Source organism: Nematolebias whitei, chromosome 1 (assembly GCF_014905685.2).
Source record: "Nematolebias whitei isolate Nwh7 chromosome 1, NemWhi1, whole genome shotgun sequence".
Lineage (NCBI taxonomy): Eukaryota > Metazoa > Chordata > Actinopteri > Cyprinodontiformes > Rivulidae > Nematolebias > Nematolebias whitei.
Window position 1 is genome coordinate 36,427,479 of NC_056498.1, and position 14,302 is coordinate 36,441,780.

A 14,302-nucleotide genomic window follows, 5' to 3' on the forward strand; every position below is an offset into this window, starting at 1 on the left:
AACAATGAAAAAAAGAAGATGAAGATCTGAAATAGGGATTAAATGGATTATGGTGACCTTGTATCAGGTCAAGGCACGTTCAGAAACTAAATCTCTGTATCGTTGTGTTCAATTCATTCAAAAATAGCTTTGTCCCAGTAAAGTGTAGCGTGTAGCAGTCAGTTCAGTTCTAAAAACATTAAGATGTGTTATGAGCTACTAAAGAAAATAAATCATAGAATCGTCTACAGGGTGCATTCTATTTGCTTTACTTCTATGTTTTACAATAATGTCAATTTTCCTCAGCAAAATTATACTAATGCCCGATCCACCAGTCATAGCAAAGTACAACCAGTCCCATAGATCTGCAGGAGGAAACTGAAAGCAACATCAAAATGGGGGAGTTAGTCCCTAAAATGGACTTGACCTCCATTGCAAGGAACTGGTTTGACTTTTCCCTAAATGCAAAGGCAAAACAACCATTTTATTCCAAGGTTTGCACGTAATATGGCAACATACTGAACATTTTCAACCACTTGGAGAGACTGCATTAGTAGATCAGCCACAGCCAGTAGAGACATCAAATAACTACTTTGTAGACCCAAAAAATAAACCTCTTTGACAGTCAATTGATGAAGGGAATTTTGTTTTGTGCTAAACAAGTGAAAGGGATTTTGAAATAAGAAATGTCTTCCTGTTTACCATACACAATTCCCAGCGACTTTCAATTGAAGGTCTTCACAATCACGTGAAGCCAAATTGTTTCATTCCTTCTGTTTTACGACCACCTGGTATTTTTTTTTTTTTAACTATATCTATTATTTCATAAAGCATAAAAAGTAAATCATCTATTGCTGATGCATGGCATTTGGGGATCATTTATTCATCCATCCATTCTCTTCCGCTTGTTCCGAAGTCGGGTCGTGGGAGCAGCAGCTTGAGCAGGGAGGCCCAGACATCTCTTTCCACAGCCACCTCTTCCAGCTCTTCTGGGAGGATCCCAAGGTGTTCCCAGGCCAACCGAGAGACGTAGTCTCTCCAGCATGTTCTGGGTCTTCCCCGGTGTCTCCTCCCAATTGGACATGCCTGAAGCACCTCCTAGAGAGGCGCAGGGAGCATCCTTACCAGACGCCCGAACCACCTCAACTGGCTCCTCTTCATGTAGAGGAGAAGCGGTCCTGCTCCGAGTCTCTCCTGGATAACTGAACTTCTCACCCTGTCTCTAAGGGAGAGCAGCTACCCTGTGGAGGAAACTCGTTTCAACTGCCTGTATCCATGATCTCATTCTTTCGGTCACTGCCCAGAGTTTGTGACCATAGATGAGGGTAGGAATGTAGACTGACCCATTAACAGAGAGCTTTGCCTTACAGCTCAGCTCCCTCTTCACCACAATGGACCAGTACAGAGTCCGCAATAATGTAGATGTTGCACCAATCCATCTGTCAATCTCATTCTTCCCTCACTCATGAACAAACCCCTGAGATACTTGAACTCCTCTACTTGAGGCAGAACCTCGCCCTCGACCTGAAGAGAGCAATCCACTTTCCTATTGAGGACCACGTCCTCAGATTTGGGGAGCATTTACAAAATAAATAAAAAAACGGGAAAAAAACAAAAACAAATCAAGAACAGTCACCAAGAAACAAACCCAACTGTAGATTTTGTGAACCTTTTCACCACTAATCTGAAAAGTTTTACCTGAACCAGTCCTTTGATCTATGCTCGTTCATAGTTGCTACATCACTGAAGCATTAATAAAGCAAAGTGCTGAGAGAGAACAGAACTTTTCCCTGAAGACGCAGCAAAAAGAATGTTTGCATATTTTCTGCAGCAATGCTACTGTGTGATTTAGGTCTGTCAGCTGGGTGTTTTTGCAAAGGCATAGAAAGTCCTTTACCTTTACAAAACATGTTGAAGTAACAACAACAGTGTAATGTTAGCAACTTAGAGTTTACTGCCCCCCTTCCACAGTTCCTCCTTGGCCCCACTTTACCCTTCTCAGGCCGGTTCCGTGTTCTTTTCCACAGGGCCTTCTTCCTGGAACCAGCCTGTTCTTTCAGTACCTTCTTCTCTGCGGTTCCATTGAGGCCAAGCGGGACCCTAAAACGTGACGTCAGTGCACTATCGATCACTGATTGGTCAGGGGGCGGAGTCATAGGTCGGAGGCAGAGTTTCAGAATCTTCCACCGCAACCCGATCTGCCGTTTTCTTTTTAACCCGCCTTTAGAAACAACTCGAATCTGGAGGAACGTATTTTGGAGTATGTTGAAGGTATAAAACAAACAATAATGTCACAACCGTGGTCAAATGCTGAAGTTCAGGCGTTTTTGTGTTTGCTGGCCGAAGAAAAAGTTCAGAGCGAGCTAGATGGAGCGACACGTAACGCGAAGGTCTTTAAAAAGGTGTCGGTGCGTTGATAATAATGATCTGCACACTAAAGGGGCACTAATGGGCACCATGTAAATGGAAAATGAAGTGATCCGACATGTACTGGCCCAATAAGGGTCAATAAGGGCCGAGCAGAGCATGACCTATGAAAAAGAAGCCTTGGTGGCTAAAACAGATTACAGATCTCAAGAAACTAAATCAACATAAACAATACCAGGTTTGTTTAACAGTTGGATAAAACTGCAAGGCTGCAAATCACAGTGTGACATAACTTCCTCATGTCTTTGTCAGCACTCCACTAATACAAACAAACACAACAGAGGTGACTGATAATTAAAATATGCACATTGAATGTAGTTTTAACTGCAGGATCTGACTCCCATGGAGCAACTTTAGGTGTAAGACTATAGAGCGAAGCAATAACACTGAATAAATTAACTGAAAGTGAGTGGGTGAGGGTGTACATGTCTCTTTTGAACTTCCATCTGCATGTGGGTGGAGGTGCACCTAAATTACTGCCTGCGTTGTGGAGGAGGTAGTGCACAGACAACTTTGCATGTGTGCATGATGAGTGCGTTTGTGAATGCTTTTATTAGACAAGGAATTGGATATAAAATCAAAAAAAAAAAAACGGCAGGTCCCTTTGTACTGAACAAATAGCGCCCTGTTGGGAGAAAGACATTGTTGGTATTTTGGTTTTACCTGTCCATATTACTGTTATATTGGGCAGGAGGTCCTCTCCAATGGTTTGCAGGTAGTGAGACTTGGACACACTGGGAGAGCACAAAGAACCGCAGTACTCTACAGTGAGAAAGAAGGACAAGAAAACAGTGTTTTATGCTATAAAAACACCTGATGGTACTTTGCTAAGTCTGGATTTTAGGCCTACCTGTTGGGCAAAAAAGGAAGACATCTGGTTCCCCCAAGAACTGATAAATCTCATTGGTTACTGTGACCTGAGCGTGGGCGAACGAGGCGAAGGCCTCGCTGTCGGCCTGACACATGGAGTGATCGATGTCGTCAAAGAGAATGGCGAATGCTTGACAACCCTGGTCTGAGACCTGAAAGAGGGTGCAAGCGGAGGTTTTATATGAGAAACTGAACAAAGGAGTTTTCTAAGGTATCTGAATTCAGAACAGAATTCAAAATCCTACTTCTAACCTACAAAGCTCTCATCAACTTAGCTCCATCTTATATTACAGATCTTATTGTTCCATGTATCCCTAACAGAACACTTTGTTCTCTGACTGCAGGTTTACTTGTGGTTCCTAGCGTTGCCAAAAGCAGCCTAGTTCTGAGTTACTAGTTCAGAGCCTGGTTCTGTTGGAGGTTTCTTCCTGTCAAAAATGAGGTTTTTCTTTCCACTGTTGCCTTTGTGCTTGCTCAGGATGGAAGACTGCGTCAAAGTGAAGATTCAACGCGTCTGCTGCTTCCTTAGACAGAGAACTTTACTAATTGACTTTTGTATGTATGTGAATGTTTCTGTTCAGTACACTGAGACAAGTTCTGTTGCGATTTGGTGCTATATAAATAAACTGAATGGAATTGCCTGCACATATTACCTGTTTCAACTTGCGTTTAAGCAGCGTCAGGTCACAGGAAGAAGAGAAGACGATGTCCTGACCAGGAGACAGAGCGTAAACGAACCTCAGGCCTCTGAACTGGGCCTCTGCTATGAGCGTGCGCAGCTGAGCTGAGAGGACAGAAGGTGCAAAAGGAAAAAGTTGAAATTAGATTATTTAAGAACTAGACAAAACTCATACATAAAATGGTTTATCATGAAGGAAAGATGATTTAAAATGATTATTTGTGACTGGATGGCAACAGCTTGGAGAGTCCTATAAATGTAACTAACAAAGTGACATTCTGATGGACGGATGCATTTACCTTCCTCTTCGGGAGAATAGACTTCTCTCCACAGCAGTCTGTGTTTAAGGTCGTCCTTTGGACCATACAGGTAGGTGTTCAACCCCCAGCGCTGCATCCTACAGGAGAGGAGGGAAACATGTTATTAAAATACAACTTTAAGTGACATAATCTGTCCTTTTGGTCTGTTTTCTTTATGTTTCTCTTGTCTTTATTTCCTTCTCTGCTCCTTGTTAGACTCTGTTCCTAGTGGTGTCTTCCTCTTGTGGTCTGTCCCAGCTATTTCTCCCTCATGTAATTAGCTTCTGCTACCACCTGTTGTCTCTTACAGCTGTTTATCATCTGTCTGTCGTTAGTGTATGTAAATCTGCGTCTCCTGTTCTTTGTTATCTGGGGAAGGCTTCGTCTCCTTTAGTTTCCTCTCATGGTTCATGTAAGTTGTTGCTGCCCTTTTGTTTGTTTTCATTAAATAACTTTTGCTTTTAAACCTGAGTCCTCCGAGTCCTCACTGGGTTTTGGGTTCAACCATCACCAGATCGTTACATTAAATGCTTCATTTGCTCAAACTTAAAGGTTTAGGCAAAAGAAAAATTAAATTAATGACTCCATTCTTAGTTCACGTGAGGGTAATTGGATGGTTAGGATGAATTTGGTGAGTGGATCATCTGTTTTGACTTTCAATGCAATGGCTGTTTTGCTAAAAATATCTATCCCTCACTGACTTCTTTTATAAATTCAATGTGCAACTTGGCTGTGCTTCATCCATTAGTTTCTGTTCCATATTTTGCATCTTGTATTTGTCAGATAGGATTGCGTCCAGCGACAGTTTAGGAGCTGATGGTGAGGAGAGGACAGGAAGAAAGATAAAAACGGCAACAAACTGGAAGCAAACTGATCCGCTGTATTGATTGTGATGAAACAAGGCCGCGTCGGTTACAGGAAACAAGCTTCTGAATTATAAATAGAGCATAGTACTAGGAGTGGAGGGATGTCTGAACCAGAAACCATTCGCATGCACATCCACAGACATGAATGTTTCTGTCTTTTGACTTGTTTTCTTCTTTGTTGCTCATTTGTAGGAGGGCCATATTCCCACTTTGCCACTGTTTCACTTCCTGGACAGATGGCATGTGAGTTATCTCCACAAAGCAGCAACCTACACACCCACAAACCCACAACCGTGCACACACAAATTTGGACGCCATGGACAGCATTATTCATGCCAAACTTATGCAACGCTCAGCTATTGTGCTGCACCCCACACTAGAGTCCAAAAACAAACTTTCTAATAATAAATCTGGAGCCCACACACTCAGCAGATGCTCATAGATTGGATTTTTTTTTTTTTGTTGTTGTGTGTCTGTTTAAACCAGATTCCTGATGATGTAAAGAATACAGCACAGATTATAAAGAACAATGGCTGTTTCATGCAATATTTAACCTACCGTATTTTTCGCTTTATAAGTCACACTTTTTTGTATAAATTTGCAAGTCCTGCGACTTATACACCGAAGCAACTAATATACTTTTTTTCCCTCCATAGTTATAACAACTTTTGGCTGAGAACTGAGCGTTTTCATTCATTCTGACATGGAAAATATTGAACACTACCATTTTCAGCCACTAGAGGGCCCTCGAACAACATGGCAAGCCAAGTGTCTCATTCGTAGGTAAAAGTGGCTATTAATGAGACACTTGGCTTGCCATACAGGCCACCGTCGTCTCTCTCCGGAACTCCTGGAGCAAACGTGAAATCAGCTGCATTTCGCCACGCCGCCCAGGTGAAATGCAGCTGATTTGACCATTAAAGTGCATTTAAAAGTTCAACTGAGACACGCCTTTACTATAATGTCAAGCAAACAAATAATTGTTTTTAGGTGGTTAGCTTGTTAACTTGTGAAGAAATGCACAGCGAGTCCTTCCTCTGCGTGCTCCCGCAGCCTTGAATCAGCTTTTGAAATGCAGCTGATTTGACCATTAAAGTGCATTTATTAAGGAAAAGTTCAACTGATACAAACCTTTAATATAATTTTGAGCAAACAAATAATTGTTTTTAAGTGTTAAGCTTGTTAAATTCTTGCTAAAGTCCCCCCGTGTACGCTCCTGCGACCGCCATTTGGCAGCCAATCGATTTTTTTTTTTTTTGGCACACCGGCCCACATTTTCAGGTTATCAGCGGTGACGTGTAACTGATGAGATTTATATGGCGAAGTGATGTATTTATGCTTTTTTCCACTTTATTAGACATATTTGGCCTGAGGCGACTTATGGCGCAAAGTACGGTACTTAAAACGAACTTTTTTTCGTGTGTCATAATTGGAAAAAAACAAAAACACAGTGCAAGAATGGTTTGGTTGGATTTGAACATAGTTTATTAAGAAGCAGAAGCAAGCAGAGGTACACACTGCATTAAAACTTTGTCCCAGCTTTAAACAGGGATTTAAGTTTTAATCCTTCTAGATAAGTGTGTGGCATTAAGAATTAATTAGTTCACTTCCAGCTACGAAGAACTTGAGTGTGCATGAGAAAGGAACGCTGTGTCCTTCGTTCGTACATTTAAAGTATGTTTGAGTGATTTCTTCCTTATGTGCTTGTTTGTTTTTTAAATAAAATAAGACTAAATATGCTTTTCAAAATGCCGCTTGTGCGTTGAGCTGAGTCATAAAGAGCGAGACAGTTTTTATGCTTTGAAGAAGATTTTTTTGGCACATGCAGGAAGGCGTGATATTTTGGCCACGACTCAAAATACCCTGCAGGCTTGTTTAAAATTACTTTTAGAGCAACAATGCTCTCTTTATTACATGTTTAACTTTAAAAAAAAGTTATCCTCGTATATTTTTTCAATATTTCTATGTTGTGATGGTTTTGAATGGTACTGATCAACACTTGAACAGAGTAGAGATGTAATTTACATGTAAATAAATTAAAGAATCCAACAAAAAAAACTTCATGCTCATTAATCTTGATTAAATGTTATCAAATAATACATAATTTTAAATTATTTAGCACCTGCTGCAGGTTTGTGCAGCTGACAGCTTCAGAAAAAGCTTCCTCCTGCAACTCTTTGCAGCCCACACTGCAGGATAAGCTTCCTCCTGCAGCCGATCAGCTGTTCTCTATGCAGAGTGGAGAAGTGGGCGTGGCCAAGACTGCTTGCAGGTGGCTGAGTGCAGCTGGATGCAAAGAGCTGAAGTCATGACATTCTGTGCTCTTTTTAGAGCGTTTAGAAACTTTGTTTAGAATATTGCAAGTGTGTGTGTGTGTATATGTATATATAAAATAAACTCCTACTTACTACTATTCCTACTTGGCTTTTTTCCACTTATCGCGGGGTTTCAGGGTATGGATCTCACGCGATAAACAAGGGACTACTGCATCCTAAAATAATTTAACGAGGCTTGAATTGAAGAAAGCTTGAGACAAAGATAAATTTAATAATGCAACAGTAAAAAAGTGATGTGCTTTCGATAATGAAGCCCAAGAGAAGCATGTATAATGAGAAGAGGACTGGGCCTAAAATAGAACCTTGAGGTACCTCACAATTAATTTGGGGCACACTTTCCTAAATGGAAGCTGATCTCACAGGTACAACTTGAACCATTCAAGGGCTGCACGGTTTGGTGCGAACACTTTAACACGTCAAATTCAATAGGCTGCTGGAGCGAGCTGCAAGTGAGAGAGATTCTTGTGAGGATCTCAAAAGTGATCTCCCTCACTCACATACCAGCTTGTTTCTGGATGTCAGTGAATCATCAGTTCACAATGTTCATGCATTACAAAAACAGAAACAAGTGGCCTGTGACCAGGTTTACAATAGAATACACACAGTCACATCTATATGTACACTTTACGTACTCAGAAGTACATACAGGCTAGCAAACATACACTACAAAGACTCAATTTGAAATAAACTTTTTAGTCCAAGACATATGTACTAAACAGAACACAGCTATGTAGTGAAAAAGTGTGCACGTGAGGTTGAAGTGGAATGCCAAGGGAAACGTTTGCATGCAGGACTTCTTGTTCCCAAATATGGAAAGGGAGTCTTTTGAATCATAAAATTGTGGTTCCGTTTCAGAGCATTTTGCTGATGGGAAATGTGTGTGAGCCAAAGTTCTGAACAGGAAACATCGTCAGGGACAGCCCAACCCAGAAAATTCCTCATTAAGAGTATATGTAACATGAGCTGAGAACAGAAAAACTGATTTTATGGCACATGAAGGAGGTATAAAAGTAACAAGGAAATTGTATGAAGTTGAGTTCTCTGAAAAGCTATAAGACTGTTCGGGTCGGTATTTCTTGCTTCAATAAAACCCCAGTTTGCTGTCACATCAAAATCCAGTCTTCTACTTTTTGTTTAACGAGTATTTGTTGTTAGAAGTATGAGCCACTTCAATTTCTGTGATGGGAGATGGCAGGCTCACCATTGGAAGAGAACTTTCCTCTGATCCATGGACCAGGGCCGACCATAGAAACCTGGAGAAAAAACACATTTAAATGAGCGCAAATAAGCAACATTACCTATATACTGAAAATAATCAATTCACACCTTTCTGGTAACAGACAGATTTATAAACTCTAATAGGAAATATTGACCATGTATTAAATCTTACAGTTTAATGTTTCATTGCTGGTTTAAGTATAAAATAATGGTTAATAAGCCATTTAACAGAGTCTAATCAGCCATCAGGAAAATGGAACAGATACACAATGGCAGGTCGAGAACCACATGTTAAGATACAAATAGTATCAAGTGAAAACTATTTAATTTTAACAATTAATTTTAAGAAATTAGGTCAATTTGTCCACCACTAGTCTAAGTTTAAGGCAGTAGAACAAGCCAACCCTAACTATTCAGAAATACTTTGTTAATCCCAAAGGGAAATTAAGTGTTGTCGTAGCTCATTATCCCAGTTTCATTCGAGAGTTGCTATAGATGCTGATCGCTGTGGGCAGGAAGGATCTCCTGCAGCGAATCTGAAGAATCTGGCCACAGATACCGATCAGTCCACCCGGACAGATCCTGCGGGCCTCTCGGTCCTCCGGGGCAGCAGGACTGACCAAAAGCCCAGAATTCCTCCCTGAGAGATGGCCACTCCTCGCAGCAGTCTGCCGAGATCCTCGTCGCCACGAACAGACAGCTGAAGGTGCCGGGGGATTATCCCGGTCCTCCCATTGTCACGAGTCAAGTTTCCCACCAGCTCCAGGATCTCGGTGGTCAGGTACTCGAGCACCGCCACCAGGTTGACGGGAATTCATCCACAGCACCTCCTTTTCAACTCATTTGGGATTTGGGGCTGTAGTTGAGGTATTTGAGCTTTTGAGATGTTAATCAGCTGCTCCTGATTGTTAAAAAAAAAAAAAAACTGGTTGCCATGGTTACACGTCATAACAAATACTGAAAAGTAAAAAGGTTTCAGTAAAAATCATTCCAGCTGCACAGCATCCGATACCAGAGGAAACAGTCATCCGAAAAGAGCGATTTACATCCAGAAAAAGAGGAATTAAAGTTTTCAAAAGCAGTAACCCAGAATGAATTCAACAGAGCTGCTCCAACATGCAGCCACCTTGAGTGGCGCAATTCCAGAAGTAATTGATAATGGGATTTATGAAAAAGGAAAGTCTTAAGGCCAGTCTTAAAACTGGACAATGTGTCAGCCTCACGGACAGAAACTGAAGAGAGGAGCCTGACAACTGAAATATCTTTCTCCCATTCTGCTTTTGGAAGCCGCAAGTAAGCCTGCAGTTTGCGATGTGCTCTGTTAGGAAAATGTAAAACATAAGACTAAAATAAGCTGCAACGGTGAGCTGTGGTTAGTGTTTTAGTGGCATAATAAAAACTAAATTTTGGGATTCTACTGGATTAGGTTTAGGAATTTATTTATCACAGTTTGGCAAAATAACAGCCCCCAAACATCATTTTGCATATGACCATCACAAATCTTCAAGCAGGACTGTAGTTAATTAAAGTTAGTCGTTTTTTGTTGTTATTCTATATTTGGGGCAGCACGATGGCTCAGAGCTGTTGCTTCCGTCGCAGGATCATGTCCCGGCCGGGGGGTCTATCTGTGTGTGGAGTTTGCGTGTTCTCTCTGTGCATTCTCCGGGTACTCCGGTTTCCTCCCACAGACCAAAAACATGCATGTTAGGCTGATTGGTAACTCTAAATTGTCCCTAGGTGTGAGTGAGAGCGTGAATGGTTGTTTGTCTCGTTTGTCTCTATGTGTCCCTGTGATGGACTGGAGACATGTCCAGGGTGTGGGTATGTCCTGCTGGGTAAGGGCACCAGTGACTCCCACGACCAGAAAAGGAAGAAGCGGGTAAAGATAATATGGATGAATTTTCTATTTGTATATTTTTAGGGAGTATTATAAAGGCTGCTGCTTTTATCCCCAATCTGATCAGGTGCAGTGTCCGTTTGGATCAATAGCAGCTGGGGGGTAGAAGCAGGAGCTGAGATCTTCCAGTGGCTCCTTGGCCACATCTCACTGCATTTGCAGGCTCAACTTATCTGCATGCACTCTCTCCCAACACATTTTCTATTTTTAGAAATGGGAGCGTCTCCAGTGTCCCTCTGGGTCCTTGGTGTTTTTGAATAAGTCTGCAGTTTGTGTGTGCAAGTATCCGACTACAGTAAGCGGGTCAGGCTGAGGAGTGAATTAAACACCAACAAACCAAATACTTTTATGTGCAAATAAGGATTTTATTTTTTTACAATTGTATTAGTTTTGTGTGCACGTGTGTGTTGCATCTACAGCCATAACAAATGACCCCTTCTGGAGATGACTTTGAGAAACCAACATGTTGGAGGAAATATAGCATCTAGTGAAAACTATTTCACTGAGATTTTAAGAGTTTGGACGGTTAAAAGAATTAATCAAGAGGCAAAATTAGCAACAAAGTTCATATTTAAGCATAGTGTTGTTGTGAACTGGGTCCAAGAGAGGTTTGATTAGAAGAAATTACAAAAAATATAAAAATAAAACATACATATTTCTTCAACATATGAACTCAACAAAGTTTGAGGTTATGAGTTTTAAAAATCAGCAGTAGCAACTAAAACAGTTAGTAAAATAATTTCAGGCAAAGAACAGTCATAAAATAATGAATTAAACAAAACAATATCAATTATAAGATCCCACAGCATCAAAGGCTTATATGTTTAAAATATATTAACTTTAGTATTCAGGTGAAAATATTTTATTAGATTTAGTAAACATGGAAAAACAAAGTCTAGGTTTGAGGTTTATTATCTAATCTTGAATCTTGTTTTATGTCAATAATTAGAAAACTGCCATTTTTCATGAAAAAAAAAAAGTTTAATCACTGCAAACTTAAAAAGCACAATTAAATTAAATTAAAAAATAAAGTTATTAAAACTTAGATATCAGAAAAAAGTAAATAAATTCCATAAATGATGCTGTACTCAAGCTATGATTGTAGTACAAATATTTTTTTCGTTTACTTTAATTTACTTATAACAAATTTGCTTCATACATTTCTTTGACCTGCTCCAAGTTACAAACTGTTTGTCTCTGGTTTTTTTTTTAAACAAATATCAGATTATGCTCTAATAAATCAACAAATAAGCAATTAGTTAATGTTTTTTTTTTTAGAAAGACCTTAGTTTTGTTATAAAAACTCAAAAAATCCTGAAGAATTTTCAAAACTTAAGTCGTATAAAATAAAACTCAAACTAATCTTTAAGATTATCTGCTTGAATGCGGATTAGGTGAAAACTAAGAAGAAATGTTTAATTTAAAGTTGCTCAGTTTATAGAAGTGAACTCATAACTGCATTCATATCATTTGATGATTTTACTCAACTTAAAAGTTTATGTAAACTTTCTAGAGATGGGATTTACGGTTCTTTGAACGGAGCCGGATCTTGTGGATCCATTCCTTTTAACTCAGTTCAATTCAGTTTATTCATAAAGCGCCAAGTCACAACAGAAGTGGTCTCGGGGCACTAAACAGAAACATCCGTATAAAAATAATAATTTAACATTAATTATCTGAGGAGCAGCTTTGAGTTTAACTCCATCACAGACTCTCATCTTGAGCGAGCATGAAGGCGACAGTGGAAAGGAAAAACTCCCTCGTGATGAAGAAACCTTTAGCAGAACCAGCCTCGGGATAAGTGGCCATCTGCGTCGACCAGTAGGAACAGATACACAATGGCAGGTCAAGAATCACGTTAAGATAGAAATAGTATCAAATGAAAACTATTCAATTTTAACAATTCATTTAAGGAAATGAGGTCAGTTTGTCCTCCAGTAGTCTAAGCCTATAGCAGCATAACAAGCCAACCCTAACTATAGGATTTATCAAAAAGGAAAGTCTTAAAACTGGACAAAGTGTCAGCCTCATGGACAGAAACTGGAAGTTGGTTCCACAAGAGAGGAGCCTGATAACTGAAAAATCTTCCTCCCATTCTACTTTTGGAAACTCTAGGAACCACGAGTAAACCCGCAGTCTGAGAGCGAAGCGCTCTGTTAGAAAAATATGGAACAATAAGATCTCAAATATAAGATGGAGCTAGGCTGTTGAGGGCTTTGTAGGTTAGGAGTAAGAGTTTGAATTAAATTCTGGATTTGACACGGAGCCACTCTCCTACTAACTCCAGTTAAGATTCAAAGAGCTGATCAGTTTTGAACGATTAGTCAGGCGGCTCGGCCTGAACGGAGTACGTCATACGTACAGCTGATGTACGACACGCAGCCGGACCACATGAGCTGTCACTACTCAAACCCACTCCGTCCTCCTGAGCGCATGTTCACCATATCCAGCAAGTGCTGCACTCCTCCCCTTTGCCACGGAAAAGCAAAGAAGGAGCACGTGTGTCTGTGTCACATGAGGAGGAGAAAAAGAGTGGCTCTTTGTCTGCGCCTCCGCTCCCGTCGTTCGTTTTAAAGAGTCGTTCCAAAGATTTGGATCGTCCATGAGCGTCACATCTCAAACTTTCACTAACGCAATAAACTCAAAGGGTTCGCAGGACTTGGTTCCCCAAAATGATGCATGTCGAACTAACATCAGGTGTGATTAGAAACGAAGTAGGTCACTAAATATCATCATCATCTACCTTTTGCAACATAAACACACACTTGTTTCAGTTGCACCTTGCATGATCTTAATCACCAACATTATTCTCCTCATCATCACCTTTTTACTAATCACATCTCCAAAGTTGAGACTTTCTGTTATCATTCTTATCACCTAAATAACAGACTTCCCACAGCATCTCCATAACATCTGTATGTGTCATGCCAGACCTCAGTCTCCATTTTGTAACATCATATATATATATTTTAATTCCTATAACTCTCATTTGTTTTAGTATATTCAGCCTAGTCTTTTTATTTTGAGCAGATAAGCTCCAAACATCTTCCTCCATCAACCAGACAGCATCCCAGTGTTTCCCACCGCCTGCTGCTTGGCTGACTCCCTCTCCATCATCTCCATCCGAGCCTCATAAATAAATTCATCAACCCCCTCCACGCCCAGCAGACAGTAAGGAGCAAAACGGGTTTTTAATACAGCTTAGTTAAGAATTAGTGTCCTGAAGGCAAAATAATACATAATAAAAATAGATCACATGACCAGCTGGGAGGTCATTAATGAAGTCGGCTTCTCTCACCTTCCACCACCCCACAAAGAAACTGCTTCTCCTCCTCCATGCTGCCCCACCTCCGCTTCCTGTCGACCTCCGACGAGACAGGGAGGAAGCTCTCCCCGTCCTCCTGCTCAGATTCCGGGGATTTTCTTCATGCTTCTCCTCGATTCGCGTCCCCTCTTCCTCTCCTCCTCCTCCTCCACGACGCTTCTCGCTGATGCTCCCGTGCTGCGTTCAGGTGCGCACGGAAAGCTCGCAGCGGCAGATTATGACGTCAACTTGCAGGTGTGAAAGCGACAATCAAAAAGGAGACGTGTCAAAATGCATTTAGTGTAAATCTGATCTACTTGTTTTCAGAACCTGGGCTTATGATATTTAATTTAGATATAGTAAGTTTTAGTTTAAATTTATTTAGTTCCACTGAGTCACAAGGACTCATTTTCGTGAGAAGCCTGTT

At 40.6% G+C, this 14,302-nt stretch overlaps 1 protein-coding gene across 1 annotated transcript in view; it reads right to left on the minus strand.

The window, feature by feature from the left end:
• The window catches only part of si:dkey-183c6.8 (protein O-GlcNAcase), a 28,610-nt gene extending 14,582 nt beyond the window's left edge, over window positions 1-14,028 (minus strand). The window contains exons 1-6 of the mRNA XM_037684172.1: window positions 13,870-14,028; window positions 8,658-8,709; window positions 4,255-4,352; window positions 3,930-4,060; window positions 3,257-3,428; window positions 3,070-3,168 (exon numbers count right to left, since the gene is read on the minus strand). Coding sequence (XP_037540100.1) covers window positions 3,070-3,168; window positions 3,257-3,428; window positions 3,930-4,060; window positions 4,255-4,352; window positions 8,658-8,709; window positions 13,870-13,909 — 592 coding nt within the window. The 5' untranslated portion in view covers window positions 13,910-14,028. The remainder of the gene's footprint in view (window positions 1-3,069; window positions 3,169-3,256; window positions 3,429-3,929; window positions 4,061-4,254; window positions 4,353-8,657; window positions 8,710-13,869) is intronic.
• Window positions 14,029-14,302: the final 274 nt, after the last annotated feature.